Source organism: Oncorhynchus mykiss, chromosome 10, assembly GCF_057628025.1.
Source record: "Oncorhynchus mykiss isolate SJ-2025 chromosome 10, ASM5762802v1, whole genome shotgun sequence".
Classification (NCBI taxonomy): domain Eukaryota; kingdom Metazoa; phylum Chordata; class Actinopteri; order Salmoniformes; family Salmonidae; genus Oncorhynchus; species Oncorhynchus mykiss.
This window is the reverse complement of record NC_143031.1, coordinates 46,819,441-46,844,345: the sequence shown is the minus strand read 5'-3', so window position 1 is coordinate 46,844,345 and position 24,905 is coordinate 46,819,441. Positions and strand designations below refer to the sequence as shown.

General features: G+C 43.7%; 3 protein-coding genes across 12 annotated transcripts; 1 reads left to right on the top strand and 2 right to left on the bottom strand.

Annotated features, from left to right (window-relative positions):
- Positions 1–250: 250 nt before the first annotated feature.
- On the bottom strand, positions 251–6,983 carry LOC110534094 (actin-binding protein WASF3-like). Of its 8 annotated transcripts, none has more exons than XM_036990498.2 (9): positions 6,518–6,627; positions 5,007–5,172; positions 2,942–3,076; positions 2,595–2,748; positions 2,395–2,512; positions 2,020–2,201; positions 1,660–1,899; positions 1,216–1,517; positions 251–1,112 (listed from the first exon to the last, which is right to left on the bottom strand). In XM_036990498.2, the coding sequence occupies exons 2-9, from the start codon at positions 5,137–5,139 to the stop codon at positions 955–957; spliced, it is 1,422 nt and encodes a 473-aa protein (XP_036846393.1). In that variant the 5' UTR covers positions 5,140–5,172; positions 6,518–6,627; the 3' UTR covers positions 251–954. The 8 variants fall into 8 exon arrangements, with proteins under 8 accessions (XP_036846393.1, XP_036846392.1, XP_036846394.1 ...); XM_036990497.2 differs by having other exon boundaries at positions 5,007–5,169; positions 6,518–6,623; XM_036990499.2 differs by having other exon boundaries at positions 5,007–5,188; positions 6,518–6,608.
- Positions 6,984–8,459: 1,476 nt separating this feature from the next.
- Positions 8,460–11,956, bottom strand: LOC118966790 (uncharacterized). 2 transcript variants are annotated; one of them, XM_036990505.2, is made up of 3 exons: positions 11,895–11,956; positions 9,852–10,208; positions 8,460–9,182 (listed from the first exon to the last, which is right to left on the bottom strand). In XM_036990505.2, exons 2-3 carry the CDS (start codon positions 10,153–10,155, stop codon positions 8,665–8,667), a joined length of 822 nt encoding a protein of 273 aa, XP_036846400.1. In that variant the 5' UTR covers positions 10,156–10,208; positions 11,895–11,956; the 3' UTR covers positions 8,460–8,664. The 2 variants fall into 2 exon arrangements, with proteins under 2 accessions (XP_036846400.1, XP_036846399.1); XM_036990504.2 differs by lacking the exon at positions 11,895–11,956 and adding an exon at positions 10,297–10,390.
- Positions 11,957–12,058: 102 nt separating this feature from the next.
- Positions 12,059–20,347, top strand: LOC110534093 (V-type proton ATPase catalytic subunit A). Of its 2 annotated transcripts, none has more exons than XM_021618761.3 (15): positions 12,059–12,533; positions 13,117–13,198; positions 14,139–14,267; positions 14,426–14,640; positions 14,763–14,900; positions 15,019–15,170; positions 15,305–15,467; positions 15,617–15,725; positions 17,708–17,830; positions 17,938–18,052; positions 18,258–18,321; positions 18,412–18,615; positions 18,740–18,834; positions 18,941–19,112; positions 19,272–20,347. In XM_021618761.3, the coding sequence occupies exons 2-15, from the start codon at positions 13,117–13,119 to the stop codon at positions 19,362–19,364; spliced, it is 1,854 nt and encodes a 617-aa protein (XP_021474436.1). In that variant the 5' UTR covers positions 12,059–12,533; the 3' UTR covers positions 19,365–20,347. The 2 variants fall into 2 exon arrangements, with proteins under 2 accessions (XP_021474436.1, XP_021474435.1); XM_021618760.3 differs by lacking the exon at positions 12,059–12,533 and adding an exon at positions 12,640–12,800.
- The last annotated feature ends 4,558 nt before the right edge of the window (positions 20,348–24,905 follow it).

Here is a 24,905-nt window from a genome sequence, read left to right as displayed (position 1 = left end):
TACATTTGCCCTTGTCAAACAAACATTTATCCCCACTATTCCATTTGTACGAAAGACGCCTTGTATGGAATTCATGCACAGGTGTCACAGCAGTACATCTAGTCAAATAGGAGCCTGTCCATACAGTATATTAGAGACCTCATGCAGTATGAAGTCCTTGACTTGTTTGAGGTCTATTTAAGGTAATCTACTCACATTGTCACCCTGTCACTCTTCATTCAACATTTCAGCATGATGAAAACGTTTGCAGTTTGTTGATAGCTAGAAATCTAGAATTTATTTTTATTTTCGAATCTCAAAAATGAATCATTTAAATAGTGAGCATTAAACGTGAGCACAGTGCCACTCAGTGGACAGCTTGCTGATCTGCATATCATATTAAATGTATTTCTGGAATACATGTGAAGAGACATGTTTACATTGACAAGCAATTCATAATTATTGTCACTGGTTGCATCTTAAATACAGTCGGGCTGGAACGTACCCGCTATGTCTGTTCAGAGCCAGTCTAAGCTACAGAGAGAACCTCAAGCCTTTCTAATGGTTTCTAAATCCAGATCAAATCATAAATGAGGTTAGTGACATTGAGAATACAGTGTTGGTGATCTATGTCAGATGAAATGGTAACGTTGGCGTCTGATAAAGAGAGATTAGACAGCTCTGTATGGAAAAGGGAAATTCACTACTTGGTTATTTGGTCCGTGTACCTTTGAGTGATTTCAGCTGAATCTCAGTTCATCAGGACACAAATTTTCCTTCAATTCATGTCCTGTCCACTCACCTACAGGACTTACACTAAAATGCAAGTGGATTCTCAGCCTATACCCACTTAATGCATACTGAAAATATGACTCCCATAATTCATCTGTACTGCATCATCACCATTGTGGGATAGCTGGGCTGGAGGAGTGATGTGTCCATGGTGTGAGGTCACTGTAAAGGACGGGGTCAGGGTCAGTCGGACCAGTCGTTCTCTTCCAGTTCGGAGTCGTCCTCCGAGTCGCTGTACTCCACTGCGATGCGACGGGACAGGATGGTGGCCACATCGTTCCCCACAGGCTCCCGCTTAGCCTGCTGCTCCTGCTGCTCCTGCACCTTTTTCAACTGGATGCCTGAGGAACACAAACACACACACAGTCTAAACTCATTTGCACTGTTTAAACAACTCTGCCATCTCCAGAAGAAGAGTAAACGTCTGGATACAAAAAAACGCACCCATGCGAATAGCTGACAGAAGGTCACTTCGAGGCTGGGTGTCCTGTCTCTTCCCGTCACTGAGTCCTGCCAGTTGGGGTGGGGCAGGGGGTACTGGTGGTGGAGGGGGACCTGGGGGAGGTGGAATCATACGAGGTCCTGGGGGAGGTAGGGGTGGGAGACCATAGCCTGTGGCCCCTGTCCTAGATCCAGTAAGGGGGGTGGGGGATACCATGGGAGAGCCAAAGGCTGTCTGTGCGGATGGGATAAGAGGGGCTGGGGGAGGGGGTGGTGGTCCGGAACTGGCATAGTACTCCATTATACTGAGAGAGAGAAAGTCAGAGAGAAGGTTTTCAGTTTCTGAACGCAGAATTTGAGCTAACAACACATTGGTATTTACAAATCAGAGAGTTACTAATCTGCTTTCCTGATTTCTTGTACTTAGAGTTGTTACAAAAACAGTACCTGTAGTCCGCAGGTGGAAGCGTCATAGTGCCATTTATTCTCTCAGTGGAGCGATGCAGAGGTGGGGAGTGGTGTGTGCGGTTGAGAGTCCCTTCTCTGTAACTGACTCCGATGCTGTGGTACTCATGCTCTACAGACTCGTGAATGTCTGCAGGCGGGTAGGGGTGAGCCAGGGCATGGTTGGATGCAGAATGTGGAAGGCCTGGAGCAGTTGGGTAGTCTGGCAGGTCATGACCATATCTAAACAACAAAAAAGTAATTGTGATGAACTCTTTACACTAACACAAAAAGTTAATATGCCATCTGCAAAACAAATGGGGAAGGAAGCTGATTCAGACGACAATGGTCCTAATCACTGACCTGCTCTCTGGGGAGAGGGAGCCCTCAGACGACACCCCCCGGTGGAGAGAGTGAGGGTGGCGGTGGTCTGGGCGGAGCTCTTTGTCGAACGCCATCATGTTCCACTCCTGACGGCGGTTTCTGGCTTTACGAACCTTCTTCACCTCGCGCTGAAGTGTGCCGTCAACACATCGCTTCTGCTCCTGAGAGAGGAGGAGAGAGAGAGAGGAAAAGAGAGAGAGAGGGGGGCGAGAGAGAAAGAGGTCATTTTGCTGATACTGTAGGTGTGGAGTTATACAGGATATTGTATACACAAGTTGCCCCAAAGAAATGAGTCGTTATTAAGAAGCAAAAAGCCTGAGGCTTTCTGAAAGGGTGACATTAAAAGGCTCTCACGCGTTGTCTTCTTCTCTCCTTCCTCTTGTCCTCCGTGTCCTGCAGCATCTTCTCCTTCCACAGGTCAAAGAAGTAGGATGGGTCCGTGTAGAACTTCATCCCATCGGTGTGGTCATCTCTGTGTCAAAAGAGAGACTAGTTAGCTATTGGTCACAACTGGAGGTTAATGCTCGTCTGGTGGTTGTATCTGTACAGTGTACCTGTAAGCAGAGAGAATGCTGAGAGAAGGAGGCTTGTCGCTGGTGTTGTACATGTCCTCCACAGGGTTGGACGTGCTGCTCTTGGACACCACCTGCTGGTCCTGGACTGTAGAGCTTTTAAATGCCTTGCGCATGTTGATGTCCTGCAGAGAGACTGGAAAGCATTAGAGTGAATGTGAGATTGATAGGAAGATGAACAGGAATAAGAAGATGCTGAGATAGAAAATAATAAGTAGATTATGGGCCAAGCAGAACCAAAGACGAGCAGGAGAACTAATGACTTAGTTGTCTTTCAACATTAGAGAGAATTATTATTTTTTTTTCTTATTCCCTGACCCCAAACTGACCCTCCTCCACAGTGGAATCCAGCTGGGTGACCTTGACAGCCAAGCGGTCGATGCGGTCTTGGAGACCGTTGGCACGCACATAAAATGTGTTAGCCTCACTAAAAAGCTCTCCAAAGACATCCTCCGCATGTTTACCTGAGTTATGAAGAAAGAGAGGAGCCAAGGACAAATTCACTTTTTTTTAACCAAATCTCTATTTTTGATGTAAGTGAAGTGTCCAGACACTATTTTTTTTACAATTTCACTTGGTTTTGAGAAACTTGCCCCACCACCAGTAGACTTCCTCATTGCTATTTCTGCAGTTTGGGGGCTACGGATAAACATTAACAAAGGCTCCAAAAACACCCAAATTACATCCTTTTACAAATTGAAAAGCTCTCAGTATAGTGATGCAAGTCTTTAGATGTTGTACACATGAAAATGTGTAATTTGGAACTTTATCCGCAACATTGTTTTCAATTTTGTTGGACTCGAGCGATACTTTTCCATGTGCAACAGTGCGTAGTGCAGTTTCGCGGGGCCCGCCAGGTCTATCTATATATTTTTTTGTAGGATTATTTATTAACATTTGGTCATGTGGCAGAGAGCACAAATTTCTGTTTTATAGCTAATCTCATGCTATTTTACGCAGTTTGCCATCAAAATAGTGCAGTTTTAAAGCTAATTTCCTGTAGTAGTAATAATCATTAAAAAAAAAAAATGTCTTATGACATGTTGATATGCTATCTGGGGGGCCTAACCTCCGGGTTTTTAGGTTGGGCAGTGGTATAAGTACTACTTAAGTCCTTTTGGGGGTATCTGTACTTTAGTATTTATATTTTTGACAACTTTTACTTTACTACATTCCTATAGAAATAATGTACTTTTTACTCCATACATTCTCCCTGACACCCAAAAGTACTCGTTACATTTTGAATGCCCTTGGTCATCCCCCCTACTGCTTCAGATCTGGAGGACTCACTAAACACAAATGTTTCATTTGTAAATGAGGTCTGAGTGTTGGAGTGTACCCATGGCCCTCCATAAATAACTAAAACAAGAAAATTGTGCAGTCCGATTTGCTAAATTTGAGGAATTTGAAATGATTTATACTTTTACTTTTGATACTGCAGTATATTTAAAACCAAATACTTTTAGTATTTTACTGGGTGACTTAACATTTTCTGTTTAAATGTATCTTTACTTTTACTCAAGTATGACAATTGGGTACTTTTTCCACCACTGAGGGTGGTTTCTCAAAACCAAGTGAAATCGCAAAAAAAAATGTCTGGACACTTTGATAAGATGCAATTTACATTAAAAAATGTTTTTAGATTTGGTAAAAACATTTGAACATGTCCTTTAATACAGACATTCACCTGTGTCTAAATGCTCAGACAAAGTCATTGGCGAGGTACATGTCGTAGTACACAGAAAAGAGCAAAGAGATTTGTTGAGGTCAAGTTGAACAGACAGGAGTAACGTAGTGATGGAGATTTGCACATGTCTGATGGGCCGGGAAACCAACCAAATGATTGAGATTTGCACATTTCAAACACTGAGTGAAGAGCATGTGATTGTGAAATCTGTCTCCATACTCTTTCTCTACCTCCGTCCCTCCCTCACTCACTCTCTCCTTTATCTGTTACACTAAGCTCTACATTAAGCTCTAATCTCCAGTGACTTCATAAAACCCCACCCCACACAAACAAACACACACAAACAGCATGCAGATACACACACTGTAATGTGGGTATATAGGACAGATGTCTGGTAAATTCTCCTACTCTAATTCTCTCTCTTACTCCCTCCCCACACTCAAACACACACGCATGCACACACAGACTTACACACACATCTGTCAATATAAAATGTATTTTACCAAATAGAATTGAATCAATAAAAACACTTAAATGTACCAACTTAATGCATCTGCCTAAGCTGATCAGTTTTCCAGTGTAACACCGATGGATGAGGCTGTATAGGTCACTGTTCTAGAGTATGCTGGCGTAAGGCTGGTTAAGTGATAGGTGACTGCTTAATGCATATGATGAGGGGTTGTGACTGTGTGGAAGGTATGTCTTACTTAGACTGCTGAGCTGGCGTATGATGGCAGAGAGGGTGTTGTTGGTGACACACTCCAGCTCACTGCCAATCCCCTCGGGCAGCCCCCCTCGACAGAGGTGCCGGGGCTCTATGTTCCTCTTGACCAGGGGCATGACCTCCCCTCACACCGCGCCACACACCACCTGCTGGGACACACAGCCGCTGACAATGACAGCCACGTTCCGCACAGACAGACACAAACAATCAATTCAGACCAGATTAAATCATGAGGCAGAGACAATCGACCCAAACCTCTCCGGATTACATTACTAACCAAATCCCACTCGTCTTACGTAATGCCATCAGGACACATACAGGTTTCATCAGGCCACAAACTACTCTTTACTTCACCCCACTGGCCTTTCATTTCATTCATGGAAAATTCATTAGAGGCAATTCATTGTATTACTCAACACCCCTTCAATCAAGACTTGTTTCCAGACCTATAACTGCATGAAAAGAGTTGCAGATAGCATTCCATCACAAGAGAGTCCCACTGAGTGACTATAGGCTCAAACTATGCTTATTGTAAACAACCAGGAATCAAAACCCATTTCTGGGCATTTCAAGATTGTGTTGTTCAACAAGGCTAAAGCCCACTATACCTCTGGGAGACGCAGGTTTTAGCATTCAGTCAAGCATACTCAAATCAAATGTATTTATATAACCCTTCTTACATCAGCTGATACCTCAAAGTGCTGTACAGAACCCCAGCCTAAAACCCCAAAACAGCAAGCAATACTCATGCAACTGTTTAATAATTATGCTATTATAAAATTATGATTTGGCTTATCTAAGGGAAGGATATATGTGTTAGGTCTTATTTGACACAAGGACTATGCTAAATTTAAAAGTTAGGTGCCTTTCTGCAAATATTGTGAATGGTGGCACATGCCATAAAGACTGGGATGAAGTTTAGCCATGTTAAAATCCCTAAACAATAGAACAAACAGAATGACATCGATGGCAAGCTTGAGCACACATTTATTAACAAACCTTAAAGGGCAAAGCATCTAACAGCCTTGAGCAATAGATTCCGCACGCAATTACAAGCAAGCATAGCAAGGTTGTCCCAACCAAAAGCTCTGTGGTGATTAGGAGAGACAATAAGTTTAAACTGTGCGAACAGTGAGGGCATTATTGATAGGCCTACTATGTTTCAAACCACTTTAGAGCGATGCCAGATCTTGATACATAGTAATAATTAAGTGCCTGCAACTCCAGGTGGACCGGTTTATTATCAAAGAGCGGTGGTCTGTGACCCGTGACTGAGGGTTTTTAAATAGCATCATCCTAATTGTAGTATATATATATATATATATATATATAAATTATATATATATATATATATATATATATATATATATATATATATATATATATATATATATATATATATATATATATATATATAATATACTTAAACAGACATAATAAGGGAGGGAAGACATAGGGATATGGTGAACAACATGATAAAGACGGACCGCTCACCAAAAGTGTCCTTTTAGGAGTATTCAACTGCGGTCCACCGATCGAGTTGCCATCCTGTCCCCTCATCTCACCAGAGCCGGATTCTTTCTGTGAGGAGCAATCTCCTGCACAAATCAGCATCCAGGCTCGGAGATTTAATTAGTAGATTTATTTGTGTCGTCCAATCAGGTTCGCCAAAAACATCCATCATGACAACCATTGGCAGTTTGACAGCACGACGAGTGAGTTATCGGGATAATGACGCAAACACAAGCTTACATTATTTCATAAATTGCATTATTAGGCGTATGCGTCTTTGGTTTAGCCCAGTTATTCTCAAATGTATTATAAACGCTGAAGAATGTGTCTGAATATATTACCACTTTCGGGCCGTCAATGAATAGTTTCAGAAGAGAATGGATGCAGCCAGGGGGTGACAGCTCATGACCCCCCAGCCAACTGCGGGCATCGCAACCCCACGACGGTCACACCCCATTGTCAGACGACCTATTTTCTCACTTGTAGGCCTATGAATTCGTTTTTTGGTACATTCAAGCGTTTTTTGTCTGGCAGCTCTCCAAATAGTTCATCTCAAATTGTCACGATTAGTGAGCTTTGTGATTTAGATGTAATAATTGATTATGACATTTTACAGTTGAATGACAAATTGTTATAAGATTTATTTTTCAATGCATGATCGGCGTTGTTGTTATGGAAACTCCTCCTAAACTCTTATTCTTCTACCAAATTGATATAACCAGTGCAATTCCATATTGCACACAGGTGAGTAATTACCTACGGATGCCGTTCTCCATTTGTTTTCTCTCCTTCTCTTCAGTCCAGCTGGATACTGTCTCTCAGGAGAACCACAGGAGTGGGTTCCAGCCAGGTACCACCTTGTGGTTTGTTTGGGCATAAGCACCACCCTTTCAGATGAGCCCATCCTGACAGATGGCACATGAACCATGGGAGTGGGATGGAGGTCTGGGGGCTTAAAGGCACAGTGATTCTGGCTGCTGTGGCTTTAATGGAGGTCTGTAGATCACAGTACGAAAGACATCATCGGTGCGCTAATGCATGTTCTGATGGCAGGGAGGGGCCTCAATATGAACTCAATGACATAATGGGTTCGCTTTTTGAAGAGTAACATATTGGGGCTTCTGTGATTCAAACAGAGACCTAATCTTTGGCCAGCTCAACCTTATTAACCCTAATACAGTATTTACCCTCAATGACAATGCCACTGTTGACCTCAATGTTTTCACACATCACTATCACTGCACCCATTTCCACCCCCAGCCACTAATACCTCTATTATCCATGACACTGAGCCCCCAGACACTATCACATTTATCTCTTTGTTTTCCCCTGGGATGATTATAGCTAGGTCTGCTATACCACGCCATTACCCCACAATTATCCTAGGGTTCCCTGATTCATTACCAACTCCATGTAGTTTGGGGCTACTAGTTGTGTGTGACTTGTAGCTTGTTTCCAACTGCGTTTTCTATGTTTTGTGTATGTTATTTGTAAGCGGTGCAAAGATTTTCCTCTTGTAGGACAATAAACATGATTCTGAATGATTAGGCCTATAACGGTCTCCCTAATAAGATAGCCTAGCCTAATGCTGAAGATGCATGCTTCAGATGGACACATGGAAGTATGGAATTAAGTCTAAAAATGGGAGGTAAAAACACAATGTAACTTCAATTGTAAAAGCCGCAGTTGGTAAAAGACGTCTAGCTAGACACGCAAACATTCAGCACGGTGGACATTCAACCCCCAGAGTGAATTCTATTCATGTATAGAGATCACAGTGAAGAATGTGTCAGATAAAGAGTGGTAAATGAGGGAGTCATGATATCATGTGATGGGGTTATGTACAGAGTTAGACAGCTGCATCAGAAATACTTAACAGTAATATAACTCTATTGTGGACAAAACATCCGAAATAGGTCAGCAATTTGTGATGTTTGTTTAAAGTAGCACATATACAGCATGTTTACAAATAAATACCATTCATTAAGTCAAAATAAAATGTGAAAGCTTGAATTATTGGTCATTGACCAATTGCAATTATTCTCCTCAATATTTGTATTCATTTGGCTAACTCATATTTGAATACCCAAATACTCCCCACTGGAGTCTGTAAAAGTCAAAGCCACAAATTATATGATCACTTCAGTGTGTCTGGGTTTAGTATAGCCAGATGGCGGGCAGGGAGATGGTAGAAGACGGCTTTCCTCTTGTGAGGTATACAAAGTAGGCATTTGAGCCATATAAGGATGCATTATGGAATGGTGAAGCATGGAGGGGTGAACCAGGGTGGAAAACACCATGGAGGGGTGCATGGTAGAAGGTTGAGCCATGGAGGGTTGTGGGCTGGTGGGAGTTTCCTGCCTCTGTAAGGTTTGGTGGACACATGAGGATCCAGTTGGACAGGCTTGGCTGGCATTGGGAGGGTAGAGAGATGAGGTGGAACCACAGGACGTCCCTGTCATGGGTACAGCCTCCTGCTGCTGCTGCTGCTGCTCTCCACTCCCACCCTGGGGACCAGCAGCACCTTCTGGGCTTTGGGAGATCTCCTGTTTACGACTCAGACAGACACCCATGGCCACCATGGAGCCCAGAAAGATAAAGGCCAGAAACAAAGAGCCCACAATCACAAAGGGAACATAGACAGGTACTACAGAGTGAAATTAAAACACAAATTAAGAGGACAGGGGGCAGGAGAGAAGTGGAAGGGAAGATAGAGTGAAAAGGAAAGACATTTTAAGGATTACCTTCCTGTGTACATATGTTGTAGTTGTATAGACTATGCACAGTCATGTGACTCCCCTGCTCTTCAGTTCTCACAAGGCCAGGGATGTGTCCATATTCCAATTTGCTCAAGAGTAGAACATTCTAATAGGGTAAGTCAGTAAACTGTGCAAAACATGCAACACTAAAAACAAACAGTTCATTGAAAAGCTCCTTGGCAGCAGATCAAGTCGTAACATGATTCTCGGGATGTGCAGGAGTAGGCTAACTGCACATCGAAGAGTTTAATAAATGCTTGGACATGAGGCCACACTTCAAGGCAATTTGGTGGGTTGGATGGATTCAAGCACACTGCATTCGGCTTTCTCATTCACCAATACATTTTAGGCTACAAGGAATCTCACGGTGTGTGTTATCAAGGAATAACCTAACCACTGGGCACAGACGTAAACGGACAACGTTGATTCAACCCGTGTGTGACCAGCGAGAACATGCCGAAAAAGCCTAGGCCTTATATAGCCAGCATAATAATAACCATGCAAGGATCAACATCGAAGTATTTGGTCCTATTTCAATAGCCTAGGCTACAACTTACCTGTGCTCTTGGCAACTTTCTTGTCATCAGAAGTGCCAGGCTGTTGAACTTGCTCGTGGTTGTTGCAGTTTCCCTGATCCAGTCTTGCTCTCATGAGTGCGCAACAGTAGCGCAGCCCACAAGCTCCGCAGCAGATCACCGCTTCTCTTTGATCATTGCGCTCGGGACAGTGGAAACCCTCTCGCCAAGTAGATTGCGCGTCCTTCCAACCATGGCAATATTCACCATTCGTCCTCTGGTGCGTCATACCCACTTGGAGAATCAGACTGATGAAAGTCCCAACAGCAAAACGCACGGTCCTCATTCCAACTGGAGATAGGAATCCCGTGTCCGTATGTTGTTATTACAAAATTCATTCTGAAAGAAAATAAAGTAGACATATCCAGAATAGACTAATAAAAATAATCATACAGGGAAGGTATGTAAAATGAACTCATAGGCTTACCTTTGGATTCACGCCGTGTGATGCATCAAAACATGAGTTCGTTCTGCTCTGTGGATCTGTTCTCTCCATAATTTGTATCATGGGACACAGTAATTTTAGACCACTAATGGAAATCCTTATAGATGCTAGCGTACTACACGAGCACACACGACTATAGAAATGCATTTTGCTGATCAAATAGCCTGTCATTGCTAGGCCAATTGAATCTTACAATTTTTGCTGGGCACTTTAGACTAGTAGGTCTACGAAGTGTATTTTTCCAATGTAGGCCTATCACAGTAAAAATAGGCTTAGTGATTGTATATCAATAAGGCTATGCCAGCAGCATATGCCCCATGGTTGGTCCTGGTCGGTCCCTGGACGGGAAACCAGGTGCGGCTGGAAGTGGTGTTCGAGGGCCAGTAGGAGGCACCCTTTCCTCTGGTCTAAAAAAAAAAAATATCCCATGGGCCAGTGTTGCCAATTTAGCAACTTTGTCGCTATATTTAGTGAGTATTCAGACCCCTCTAGCACACATTTTATTTTAAAGCAACAAATCTAGCGCCTTTTCCTGGTGTTATTGGAGACTTTTGGAGACTGAAGTAAAAGCACATATCGTTCTTACTCTTCTCAACGAGCAGCGTTGTGCTGCCGTGGGCCCCACACCGTCCCATAGTACTTATGTTGTGCGCAGCAGTCCCTCCCAGCTGCAGTCAGAGCAGGAGATGTTCGCCCCTCCTTGTCCAGACTGCAGATTAATCCTACATGCTGAATGCCACCGCTGGCTGATCCCGCCCTGGTTTACATTCAGGGCGGGATGTAAATGTAAAAGACTAAACTAAAAAAACAAACACGGATAAAGGGTTGGAATTGTGACATAAAAAAAAAAAAAAAAAAAAAAAAGAATGACAGAAGGTTCATTTGTAGTGTTATTACGTGCTCCACTAATGCAGTTATTTATCTTATAACTTGTCCTTGTGGTAAAAATTATGTAGGTAAAACAAAGCGCGAATTAAAAGTACGTATTTCAGAGCGTCGTAGCACCATTAGGTGTAAAAACTTTACTTATCCAGTTGCGGCCCACTTCTTGGAGGCAGGCCACTCGATTTCGTCTCTGCGTTATATTGGCATCGAACATGTCACCCTCCCTAGGAGAGGGAGTGACCTTGATAATTTATTGTTAAAACGAGAGGCTGCCTGGATCTTTAATTTAAAGACCCTTGCGCCCTTCGGTCTCAACGTAGACTTTGATCTGAAGCCATTCTTGTGATTATTGTGACTTTGCCATTGTAATTGTGTGTAAACTTGTATAGTCAAATTAATCTATGATCGTATGCTATCCATTTGTTTGTATGCTGTTCTTTGTATGACATTTTAATATTTGATTATTAACCAATGATATTAGGCCACTCCTGGCCATGATTACAGACACCTGTGTCTTTTGACACTATATAAACGAGTCATCCCGCAGTGTTTGTGATTATACCCTGATGGAGACAGCTTGGCTGTCGAAACGTTGGTATTACATTTTTGCATCTGAGCTCAAAGAGTGTGCGGCTCTCTTATTTTCAAGTTTTCATTTGTAGTTCTAAACATATTTAGGGTGTTTTGTTACTCACTTTCTGTCTCTCCCACGATGTTACTCCTCTGTCCTACAGCGTCCATCACAATTACATGCACATGGCCAATTATGCAAATTAGGCAATATCGTCATTTAGCGACTTTTAGGACAGCCAATAGCTACTTTCCTTACTGAGGAGTTGGCAACACTGCCCAGGGCAGTGATAATGAGCATGTATCGTAAGAGTAGGGGTGTTTACCCCGGTGTCCTGGCCTTCATAACATCATGGCTACCTAATAATTTACAATTGGCTCATTCATCCCCCAGGTTGTTGGTGTAAATGAGAATGTGTTCTCAGTCAATTTACCGGGTAAAAATAGAGTATCTAATTTGACTAAGATGCTATGCAAAGAAATAGTTAGACTCTGACTGTATCCTTGTAAACCATGTCATTGAGGAAATAATCTCAAGGATATTAGAACGCAGCCACAGCCGCGTTCGAGCTAAGGGATTGAAACTGTGGCGCTGTTACGCCATTTTGACTCCCATAGCCCGTCTATCCTAATGTAAAACAGGGCTTTGAGCCAAAATGGTAATTGTTTCCCAAGATAGTCTTGCGTTGGTCAGCTGATCACGGCTCATCCCCTTCGAAAATACATTTTCTTAAGGGTCCTGGAACATTGCACAGTAAGAAAAGGTAATCAAACCGAATCGTATTATCCGAACTTATTTTGCTAACATGAATGTCAATTCATTGCAACTGGCTAGTAAATGATGATAGACCACGCAGATTAGCTAACCTTAGCTAGCTAACGTTAGCTGTTACCTTTCTGGTCTGTCAGTGTCACCTGACTGACTCTACGACTAGGTTAGCTAGCTAGTAACTAACGTTATATGGTTTGCTTGTTTGTGATAAACAACAAACTGCGTTTCATACTTTTTTTTTTTGGTGCTTTGTAATATGGTATGTAGAGGCTAGTTAATTAACTAGCTTCCTGAATCCTAGCTGGTTTGTTTCCTGCTTTTGCGAAGCAGATGGTAGAAAAGCTCTCGGGTCAGGTATTAGGACCTGAGCAAGCTAGTTTACCTAGCTACATGCATGTCTCTACCAATGAATGAAATGTGTTTTGATTCTGTGTGTTCATGGTGAATTATTTTAAATCCATTAAGTAATTTGGTTTGTTGAAAAAGTTAAGTAATATAGCTAAGTGTCATGCACCATGATTATAGTGAAGTGTCACATGATTGATCTCTCTGATTTTCCTCTGTACACTTTGCAGATGGACACTTCCAAGCTTCCTAAAATCCGTGATGAGGAGAGGGAAAGCGAGTTTGGATATGTACATGGAGTTTCTGGGCCAGGTTTGTCTAAACATTAGACTTTTACTATGGTTACTCCATGGATATCAGTCTGAAATAAGTGTCCCGTAAAAATACGTGATAGTCTCTACAAGCCAGAATGTTGAATACAATGATATGTAAACTTACTTTAACGGTTGTCCATGCTGTTGGTCCTTTTGGTGGTAGGAAGTGGAGATGGGTAAACAACACTTTCCCGTGGTTACCCTGACATTTTGCGGCGCTGGAATGTTCTGTTGCTTGTATTTTCCATCTCCTGTCGCATTTCACGCGGTGCACAATATGTAAACATTAACCGAATGTAACTGACCGTTTTCTACCGAACGGCGTTCCCTCGTAATCAGCTGGAAGTGCTTGTGAAATTTGCCAGCTGATTGCGTGGGACAACGTTTGGTCTGTGCTTCGGCTAAACTCAGCCATTGTTTACATATTGTACAAGTCGTGTGTGAATTGCGTCGGCATTGAAAATACAAACTGACATACACACCAGTGTACTTAAAGCCGGGTTAATAACACTATTCTGGATATTTATTATCAGATTACCTCCTACATAAGGACAAAGTCGGCTGACAACAGGTAAAGTACATACAAATGACATTTATTCAACAGTCTGACTTGTGATGAGACCGTTCACAAAAAGTGAGCCTACATGTTAGAGATGAGCGAGGAGTCTTCCACTCTCGGGTGAGTAGAGGCTAGGTCCAGGTCAGTGTCTAAATTTCCAATCAAGGATCCCAGGCCAATGCCTAACCTAAGAGTTAGTTCAGTGGGCTAACAAAGTTTTAAGCACATGATTATTCCCCCTGGTCAATTAGGCCTGCTCTGTTCCAATATGGCAAAAATATGATCTATTTACACATGATCATGTATCCAAACTCAGTGCTACATGCAAATAACATGTTTTCTGTCCTCTGTTCTTTGTCTAACATGTTTTAACCAACAGTGGTGACAGCTACCGCCATGGCAGGAGCGGCCATGTACGAGCTTGTGCGTGTGGGCCACAGTGAGCTGGTGGGAGAGATCATCAGGCTGGAGGGAGACATGGCAACCATTCAGGTCTACGAAGAGACCTGTATCCTTTTCAGTCATACCTGCTCACTGCTAAACAGAGTTACATCCACCTTCACTTAATGTTGATGGTTCACTTACTCTTGTGTACTTCTATTCCGATGTGTTCCTCTTATTGGGCATATAGGCTATGTGGTTAGGTTTCCTGAATGTACGCCACAGCTGGTGTGTCTGTCGGAGACCCTGTCCTTCGGACAGGAAAGCCCCTGTCTGTAGAGTTGGGGCCGGGTATCATGGGGTCCATCTTTGATGGTATCCAGCGTCCCCTCAAAGACATCAATGACCTCACTCAAAGCATATATATCCCTAGAGGAGTCAACATTGGGGCCCTCAACCGTGACCTCAAGTGGGAGTTTACACCTGGCCAGAGTCTTCGAGTAAGAAAACAATGTATTTTCATTGTGAGTGTGTGTGTAAGGTGTGTCCCCACTGAAATATGATCCAACTCCTAAATCTACATATTATGTCCTCTTCCTCCCCCTGTCCATCTCTACCTCAGACTGGCAGTCACATAACAGGTGGGGATATCTATGGCACGGTGTTTGAGAACTCCCTGATCAAGCACAAGTTGATGCTCCCACCCCGGAGCAGAGGCACTGTCACCTACGTGGCCCCTCCTGGAAACTATGATGTCAATGTGAGTCACCCTCCGCCTACTAAATGTCTTTGCAGTTGAATAATGGAACATGGATGTGAACGGCTTAAATCCCATTCTCTTGTCTCTGTTTTGGTCAATTGTGTTTGTGTATCGGCAGGATGTGGTGCTGGAACTGGAGTTTGAGGGTTTGAAGGAGAAGTTTACCATGATCCAGGTCTGGCCAGTGCGACAGATTCGCCCGGTCACAGAGAAGCTGCCTGCCAATCACCCCCTGCTTACTGGCCAGAGAGTGTTGGATGCTCTCTTCCCGTGAGTTATACCTATCTCTACTTTATTTTCCTTTTTTTCTACTCACTCCATTTTATGTCCTTTCCTCCTGACACTTCCTTGGAGTGAACCCTCTAACAAGCCATCTGCTTCTGGCTCTGTGCTTGTTCTCACAGGTGTGTCCAGGGAGGCACCACCGCTATCCCAGGAGCCTTTGGTTGTGGCAAGACTGTGATCTCACAGTCCCTGTCCAAGTATTCCAACAGTGATGTCATCATCTATGTGGGCTGCGGAGAGCGTGGAAATGAGATGTCTGAAGTGCTGAGAGATTTCCCTGAGGTTAGTGGCCGTACGCGTGTCAAATTGTAATAATTGACGACGTGGTTCATGAGATTACAGGGAATTTCACTACTAGGATGTCTGGTATAGCCGATCACCAGTTTGATGTGTACTCAGTCTGATTAATGGTGTTCTTCCCTGCTCCATAGCTTACAATGGAAGTGGATGGAAAGGTGGAAAGTATCATGAAGAGAACAGCGCTAGTGGCCAACACTTCCAACATGCCTGTCGCTGCTAGAGAGGCCTCCATTTACACAGGTACCAGGCAATCACATTACAACACTGAACGAAAATATACACGCAACATGCAAGAATTTCAAAGATTTTTCTGAGTTACAGTTCATGTAAGGAAATCAGTCAATGGAAATAAATTCATTAGGCCCTGATCTATGGATTTCATATGACTGGGAATACAGATATGCATCTTTTGGTTTTATATATATATATATATATATGAGTTACAGTTCATGTAAGGAAATCGGTCATATATATGACTATATACATACATACATACACACACACACACACACACACACACACACACACACACACAGTGGGGCAAAAAAGTATTTAGTCAGCCACCAATTGTGAAAGTTCTCCCACTTAAAAAGATGAGAGGTGATGAAAAAAAATCCAGAAAATCACATTGTAAGATTTTTAATGAATTTATTTGCAAATTATGGTGGAAAATAAGTATTTGGTCACCTACAAACAAGAAAGATTTCTGGCTCTCACAGACCTGTAACTTCTTCTTTAAGAGGCTCCTCTGTCCTCCACTCGTTACCTGTATTAATGGCACCTGTTTGAACTTGTTATCAGTATAAAAGACACCTGTCCACAACCTCAAACAGTCACACTCCAAACTCCACTATGGCCAAGACCAAAGAGCTGTCAAAGGACACCAGAAACAAAATCTTGGACCTGCACCAGGCTGAGAAGACTGAATTTGCAATAGGTAAGCAGTTTGGTTTGAAGAAATCAAGTGTGGGAGCAATTATTAGGAAATGAAAGACATACAAGACTACTGATAATCTCCCTCGATCTGGGGCTCCATACAAGATCTCACCCTGTGGGGTCAAAATGATCACAAAAACGGTGAGCAAAAATCCCAGAACCACACGGTGGGACCTAGTGAATGACCTGCAGAGAGCTGGGACCAAAGTAACAAAGCCTACCATCAGTAACACACTACACCGCCAGGGACTCAAATCCTGCAGTGCCAGATGTATCCCCCTGCTTAAGCCAGTACATGTCCAGGCCCGTCTGAAGTTTGCTAGAGAACATTTGGATGATCCAGAAGAAGATTGGGAGAATGTCATATGGTCAGATGAAACCAAAATATAACTTTTTGGTAAAAACTCAACTCGTCGTGTTTGGAGGACAAAGAATGCTGAGTTGCATCCAAATAACACCATACCTACTGTGAAGCATGGGGGTGGAAACATCATGGTTTGGGGCTGTTTTCTGCAAAGGGACCAGGACTGATCCGTGTAAAGGAAAGAATGAATGGGGCCATGTATCGTGAGATTTTGAGTGAAAACCTCCTTCCGTCAGCAAGGGCATTGAAGATGAAACGTGGCTGGGTCTTTCAGCATGACAATGATCCCAAATACACCGCCCGGGCAACGAAGGAGTGGCTTCGTAAGAAGCATTTCAAGGTCCTGGAGTGGCCTAGCCAGTATCCAGATCTCAACCCCATAGAAAATCTTTGGAGGGAGTTGAAAGTCTGTGTTGCCCAGCAACAGCTCCAAAACATCCCTGCTCTAGAGGAGATCTGCATGGAGGAATGGGCCAAAATACCAGCAACAGTGTGTGAAAACCTTGTGAAGACTTACAGAAAACGTTTGACCTCTGTCATTGCCAACAAAGGGTATATAACAAACTATTGAGAAACTTTTGTTATTGACCAAATACTTATTTTCCACCATAATTTGCAAATAAATTAATAAAAAATCCTACAATGCTCACTAACAGGGATATTAAAAAATGTGTGCACAAAATGAGAGAGATTTGCTTTTTGTGATTTTATTTCTGCTCATGAAACATGGGACCAACACTTGTTGCGTTTATATTTTTGTTCAGTATTGCTGGAGTTTATAGTTGTAAATCATTTTTGTTGGTAGTTGTGCTAATTTCTCTCCTTTGTTCTAGACGGTTGGGGGATGAGTCACCACTCACTCATAACCTTGTATTGACTCTGATTCTGTGCTTTTGAGTCTTACTTGTGTGTGCCACTGCAGGAATCACTCTGTCCGAGTACTTCAGAGACATGGGCTACAATGTCAGTATGATGGCCGACTCCACCTCCCGATGGGCAGAGGCTCTTAGGGAGATCTCAGGACGATTAGCTGAGATGCCTGCTGGTGAGTACACTGAGCAAATAGCAATGGAGGATGGTTGTCTAAACCTATCACAGCAACATGTCTGCCATTTTGAGCCTGTCAGAGCTCTGTGTGCTGCTTGTCCACAGACAGCGGGTACCCTGCCTACCTGGGAGCCAGACTGGCCTCCTTCTATGAGCGTGCTGGCAGGGTGAAGTGCCTGGGCAACCCAGAGAGAGAGGGCAGCGTCAGCATTGTTGGAGCGTGAGTACCTCATCATTCTACCAGCAGGGAGAACCTCTATTACCCTCCCTCCTGACTCTAAGAGTCAGACGGGTTCTGACCTGTACCAGTCCTGCAACACCAGATACCTGGACCATGTAGTGTAATCCTCATTGGAACGTACAGTATGATACAGTGATGGCAGACTGTAGTGTCTGAATAACTTGGCCTTGTTATTTTCCCCTAGTGTGTCTCCCCCTGGTGGAGACTTCTCGGATCCTGTTACTTCAGCTACGCTGGGTATTGTACAGGTAATGCCTCAATTGTATATATTAAAATTTGGACAATTTAAACTTGTACCCTTCCTACTCCTCATTCCTGTTTTTATCTCCATCTGACAGGTGTTCTGGGGTCTGGATAAGAAGCTGGCGCAGAGAAAGCATTTCCCCTCAGTGAACTGGCTGATCAGCTACAGCAAGTACACGCGGGCGCTGGACGAGTACTACGACAAGCACTTCCCTGAGTTTGTGCCGCTTCGCACCAAGGCCAAGGAGATCCTGCAGGAGGAGGAGGATCTGGCTGAGATTGTGCAGCTTGTGGGAAAGGTGAGGCAGGGGCCAATGTGAATAAAGGTTATGGGTCGATTTTATACATACGGCCTAGGTTGATGGTGAGCATGTGTATGCACGCACTATGCACTCATTTCTGTGCCCCCTGCCATGTCAACAGGCATCTCTCGCTGAGACCGACAAGATCACATTGGAGGTTGCTAAACTACTCAAGGATGACTTCCTGCAGCAGAATGGCTATACTCCATACGACAGGTAAATACACACACATCTGTGTGTCATAGACATAGTAAATTGGCTTAATCGTCAGTTATTATGCGCGTATTGATTAATTGATTGACTTTTTCGCCCCTTCCTGAAGGTTCTGCCCTTTCTACAAAACGGTGGGCATCCTCTCCAATACGATTGCGTTCTACGACTTGGCGCGACATGCAGTCGAGACCACGGCTCAGAGTGACAACAAGATCACCTGGTCCATGATCAGGGAGCACATGGGAGAGGTCCTCTACAGGCTCAGCTCCATGAAGTTCAAGGTACATGCTTGTTCCGCCCCTTGCTTTAACCAACTTCCCCAATCCCTCTACCACCTCTGGTCTTCTTTGCACATCCAATGTTGGACTTTGTCTTTGAGTGTTATTGCATTTCGCTGTGTCTCCTAAACCCAGTGTCTCTGTATACCTCTGTTGTTTCAGGACCCAGTGAAGGAGGGCGAGGTCAAAATCAAAGCAGACTACGCCCAGCTACTGGAGGACATGCAGAACGCCTTCCGTACCCTGGAGGACTGAGCTCTCACCTCCCCTCTGAGGCCCCCCAGTCCCTGTGCTGTGCCGTGCAGTATCTCAGTGGCCCCTGTTTTGTGAAACCTTGCTGCAGTGACCGTCACACCTCAGTCATTCCTAAGTGTTCATTCCTCTACATTCCAACACTATGTTCAAGCACCCCGTTTACAACCCTTGCTCTTTTTATTTCACCATATTGTCTTGTACGAGGCTACTGGAATATTTTCTCCCGAGTGGCGCTACGGTCTAAGACACTGCATCTCAGTGCAAGAGGCGTCACTACAGTCCCTGTTTCGTATCCAGGCTGAATCACATCCGGCCGTGATTGGGAGTCCCATAGGGCGGCGCACAATTGTGGCCCAGCGTCGTCCGGGGTAGGCTGTCATTGTAAATAAGAATCTGTTCTTAACTGACTTGCCTAGTTAAATAAAGGTTAAAAAATGTAACTTGAATTCATTGATACCAAATCTCATCATTAGTCTATTAACATTACAATACCGTCATCCCTGACCACATCGCATGGATGTGCTGCTCCTCTCCCTTCAGCCCCCTCGTCATCCATGATGAGCACACGACTACAGCCGTTATTGCAGGCCAATATACATTGGGCCCCAATCAGGTGCTACACTTGCACTTAACTACTAGCTGCAACACATGGCCTCTCAAGTGGAGTGTCACTTTCATCTCCCAGGTGTGACCACCAACAATAGATTGTTAACAAAAATGGGAATGTACACATGGTTAAAGGGACAGAGGCACCTTGTTTATTTCAGGTTGAGGCCCTCTTCCTCTCCCCGCCTCACAGATGTGATTTTTGCTATTCCATCTCTCTGGGTATATTGATGTTGTTGACGTTAATGTTGTTTTTGTGTTGTGTGGATGTGTGTGACGGAGATGGTGTGTATGTTAGAATCGGTTGTCTCCACAAAGGTATATTTATGTCACATGTATTGTATGGAGTCTAAAGAAAATAAATGAATTGGGAACAATATGCCTGGTGTTTTATTCTGGATGGAGATAGTGAAATAATATTGACTTAAATGTATTGGTGACATGCGTCTAAGATATAATTACAGCTAGCAACCTTGATGTCACCAAGGACAATCATTTCCCAAACCATATTTATCTTTCTCATGTACTTGTGTTTTTATTCTTTCATTACCATTTCTTGCATGAATCCAAAATGGAAAGAAGTTATGGGCATAGAAGCTCCTTATTCATACTGTTACTGTTTCTAGTGCAACCATTTGAACCACTAGAGGGCAGTCAATCATCATAGCTGTTTCCCCAAAAAAGAATCCTATATTGAAAGAATGCATTGTTTCTTTACAGCGAAGCCAAAATACGTAAATAATTGAAAATAGTTGGAAAACAAGAATAAGTATTTTCGAAATTGTATCAATCAGTTTATATAAATCCTAAACAAACGTGCAATGTAATTATATTAGGCATCAGTTTCCCACGGTTTAAGATGTTGTTTTGAAAAGGAACACACAGGACATCATAAATAATTGTCCTGATATGGAGTTGGTCACTCAAAGATGAGGTTGACTTTTGATTGGAAGAAATATGCCCAGAAGCAGTCAGGCAGAAACCGTAGCAAGTTAGTAAATCTGTCTTCTACCACTGAGAAGGTGAATTATTTTGATACGTGAACAAGCCGGGAAATAAAGGGGAACTGTTTCACCAAATTCAAGACAAGGGGTCCTATTAGTTATATTGGGGTTGATGCTCATACCTAGAGACCATCCACCCGCTGACTTGGTTTTAGATGTTGGTCCAATTTAAGTGATAATGCCCGAGAAACCGGTGTTGTTAGGCCCGAGACGAAGTCAAGGTCCGGCAAACTGCCAATATATTCTCCAAACACCAGTTTCGAGAGGATTATCACTTTTATACAACGGGTTACCATCATGTTCAAATAATGATTGACATATTTTAAGTAAAAGCATTTTTTATGAATTTATTCATACAATTTCATCCTTCCACAATATATAGTCCCGTCACAAATCTAGGGTTCTATTGGTTTGGTTGCAAGAGACTCGACCCAGTCGTTCAGTCTTTTTGACCTGTATCTATAGACGCGACCCAGTCGTTCGTTCTAAATGTTTCATTGCCATATTGCTTGCAACGTTCTTATCCCTTACTTGCTAGCTAGCCAACTATGGCTAACTTAATCACGTCAAAAAGTGCAGCCAGAAAAACAGCAAAGTAGCTTCATTTGCATAAGCTGTTTTCTAGTGACATTTATTTGGAAACATCTATAACAATGAGCTGATGAGGCGCGATTTTATCTTTGTCTCCACCTGTGAAGAGAAGTGCACAGGACAGATTAAACCAATGAATCAAACATAATTCCCAATCACTCTCTCTTTATTTCTGTTGCCTGTTCATGTCCATGGTCCTGGAGTCTATCTGGCAATAGTCTTTCTCGTGACAGACTGAGTAGCATAGAGATTTGGTTCTGTGTGCCAATATTAGTCTGACGCTGTGTGTATAAATTACGGTTCCTCTCCATCTAAGCTGCCAAATGAACAAACTGTCCCAGTGGCAGCGCTATCTGTGTGGTTTAGTCAGTTTATTTTATTTATTACCAGGTAAGTTGACTGAGAACACGTTCTCATTTACAGCAACGACCTGGGGAATAGTTACAGGGGAGAGGAGGGGGATGAATGAGCCAATTGTAAACTGGGGATTATTGGTTGACCTTGATGGTTTGAGGGCCAGATTGGGAATTTAGCCAGGACACCGGGGTTAACACCCCTACTCTTACAATAAATGACCTCAGAGAGTCAGGACACCCATTTAACTTCCCATCCGAAAGATGGCACCCTACACAGGGTAGTGTCCCCAATCACTGCCCTGGGGCATTGGGATATTTATTTTTTTAGACCAGAGGAAAGAGTGCGTCCTACTGGCCCTCCAACACCACTTCCAGCAGCATCTGGTCTCCCATCCAGGGACTGACCAGGACCAACCCTGCTTAGCTTCAGAAGCAAGCCAGCAGTGGTATGCAGGGTGGTATGCTGCCAGTAGCGCACGGTGCTAGCAATGCCAAGGGCCGGGGGTCCGATTCCTGCTGGGGCCACCCATAAGTAAAACATATATGACTGTTTGTTGCTTTGGATAAAAGTGTCTGCTAAATATCATACAGTATATTATCTCATTCTACTTGACGCGTTCTTTTGGGGGGTTTCCTCCCCTCACATGGATACATACCCACAGTTCACTCTCTCACCTGACAAGAGCACCTTCTCACTTCTTCAGGCATGGCAGCTTCTCTTTGAAATGCGTCAATGTCCCAGAGCAAAGCCCCTCCACCACACCAACTACTGCCGTGATGACGCCCACCATTCTGACCTATGGAGGGAGACCTGGTGAGAATCAAACTGAACAACAACAAAGACTACTCTAGAATTGTGCCAAATGCCATATATGGTACTCATATCAATGTGCTTTGAACTGGTTTGTGTCAAGACAGTTTTATTTATACATATCCAGATAGTTTACAGAACTGACCCAGTTACTCTGTTTCGTCTGGCTACATGTGTTTTTACACTGCTGAGTTTGTATCCTCAAGCAGCACACTAGCATTCAGTACTGTCCCAGGACCTCATGGATGCCGAGCTTGGTCCCATTCCCATCCACAGTGGTGCCATATATGGGGAATGAGGAGACGGTGGTAAAAGCCGCAGTCCACTCTCGATACGTTCCTCAGCATCATGGATGAGTCCCCAGCAGTGGGGTTCCCGGAGAGGAATGCCCGGCCTGCAAACGCATCGTCAGACGTCTGGTTGCCCTCCAGTATCATGTGCCTTTCCAGTCTGGTTTCCCTCCAGTATGGTGTGCCTTTCCAGTCTGGTTGCCCTCCAGTATGGTGTGCCTGTCCAGTCTGGTTGCCCTCCAGTATGGTGTGCCTCTCCTTGTGCCCATGGACCACCCACTGCACCCCCATCCCCTCTGGGTCACATCCAGACGGCAGACAGGAGAAGACCACATCGTCTCCCGACATTGCCTTCTATTTCTCGGGCTGCTGTTGCACCACAAGGCCCCCTTCCTCCACAACTCCCTCCTCCACCACAAGGCCCTCTTCCTCCACCGGGACATCAGTAGACAGTGAGGTGTTTTCTGTCTCAGAGCCAGGCTCTGATAGTGCTGACACTGTCACTGTGTCTGTTATAGGGCCTTTGGTATGGGCAGCATCTTGAGTGGGGTTAGGCAGAGTAGCACCATCGCAGACTAAACAGAGAGAGAGAACCCCCCCTGTCAAACAGAGAGGCACAATTTAGACACACACACACACAAACACACACACACAGCTCCAGTCTGGCAGCTCAAAATATTCTGAGTAGAGTAGTGACACTAAATCTTCTCTAAAATTAGAGATCCAAAAATCACATGGATTAAAGTATCACTGTGCTGCTGTGCTGAGGTACAGGGCCCAGCACAAACTTTCCATCACAACACGAGTGATTCAGGCAGAAACCAAGCAAATTCAAAATTAATTCAGAGAAGTTTGTGGGGCATTAGACAAACACATCAGATAAACACAAAACACCTGAATCATCAAACATACTCTATTGATTTGATGTAAGGTTGCTAGTGTTTGTTAAGGCTGCTTAGGCCTGCAGTATATTCTACAGTATACTATACAGTGAACATATTGTGAACATACAGTGAACATTTAATAGAGTAGCCTATAACAGTGATATAACTGATTATTAACAATGCCATCAGTGTAAGAATAAAGCATGTGTGTATGGCGTGGTGTGGGTTTTATGGTAGTGCCTCTGTCTCTCATCTGTGGGCCTGCATTGCTACAGTATGTGTTGAGATTGCGGTTTGTGTTGGTACTAGTATGTCCACCTGTGTGCATGTGTATGTATGTGTATGTGTATTTGTATCACAGGAGGTTGGTGGCACCTGAATTGGGGAGGACGGGCTCGTGGTAATGGCTGGAGCGGAAAAGGTGGAATAGTATTAAATACATCAAACACATGGTTTCCATGTGTTTGATGCCATTCCATTTGCTCCGTTCCAGCCATTATTATGAGCCGTCCTCCCCTCACCAGCCTCCACTGGTTGGTATGTATACTTATGTGTACATGTTTGTGCATGTCTGAGTGTGTGGACATACGTGTGATGATGTGTGTGAGTGAGATGACGGGTGAGCAGAAGTTCTTACCTGCAAGTGTGGCGACCAGAAGGTGAGCGAGGATGAGCGGGGGTCGGGAGAAAGACAAGAGGCCCGTAATCCTCTCAGATCTCAGCAGCACTGACAGATATGTTGAAGAGGAGTGCCTCTAAATCAGACCCCCGCCCTCTGGTGACCCTCTGACAACCCAACACACTCACATAGAACCTAACACCCTCACCCACTAACATACCCTCATACACACACACCCTCTACACAGATATTGCCCTTCCAACAGTTCACTTTCACTTGGCATGCAACTCTGCTAGTAAAGACAACATGGACACTAAGGATTTACACCGAAATAATCTGAGAATAGACAGCCTAGAGACGTCACAGCCAATCTAACAGTG

Bases quoted from the DNA above. Each gene is read 5' to 3' on its own strand.
- LOC118966790 (XM_036990505.2), bottom strand. From the start codon at position 10,155: ATGAGGACCGTGCGTTTTGCTGTTGGGACTTTCATCAGTCTGATTCTC. The intron at 9,183-9,851 runs GTAAGTTGTAGC...TTCACTCTGTAG, and splicing joins GAAAGTTGCCAAGAGCACAG to TACCTGTCTATGTTCCCTTT.
- LOC110534094 (XM_036990498.2), bottom strand. From the start codon at position 5,139: ATGCCCCTGGTCAAGAGGAACATAGAGCCCCGGCACCTCTGTCGAGGG. The intron at 3,077-5,006 runs GTAAGACATACC...TTCATAACTCAG, and splicing joins ACGCCAGCTCAGCAGTCTAA to GTAAACATGCGGAGGATGTC. The intron at 2,749-2,941 runs GTCAGTTTGGGG...AATGCTTTCCAG, and splicing joins GGATTCCACTGTGGAGGAGG to TCTCTCTGCAGGACATCAAC.
- LOC110534093 (XM_021618760.3), top strand. The intron at 15,171-15,304 runs GTGAGTTATACC...TTGTTCTCACAG, and splicing joins GTGTTGGATGCTCTCTTCCC to GTGTGTCCAGGGAGGCACCA. The intron at 18,835-18,940 runs GTAAATACACAC...CCCTTCCTGAAG, and splicing joins GGCTATACTCCATACGACAG to GTTCTGCCCTTTCTACAAAA.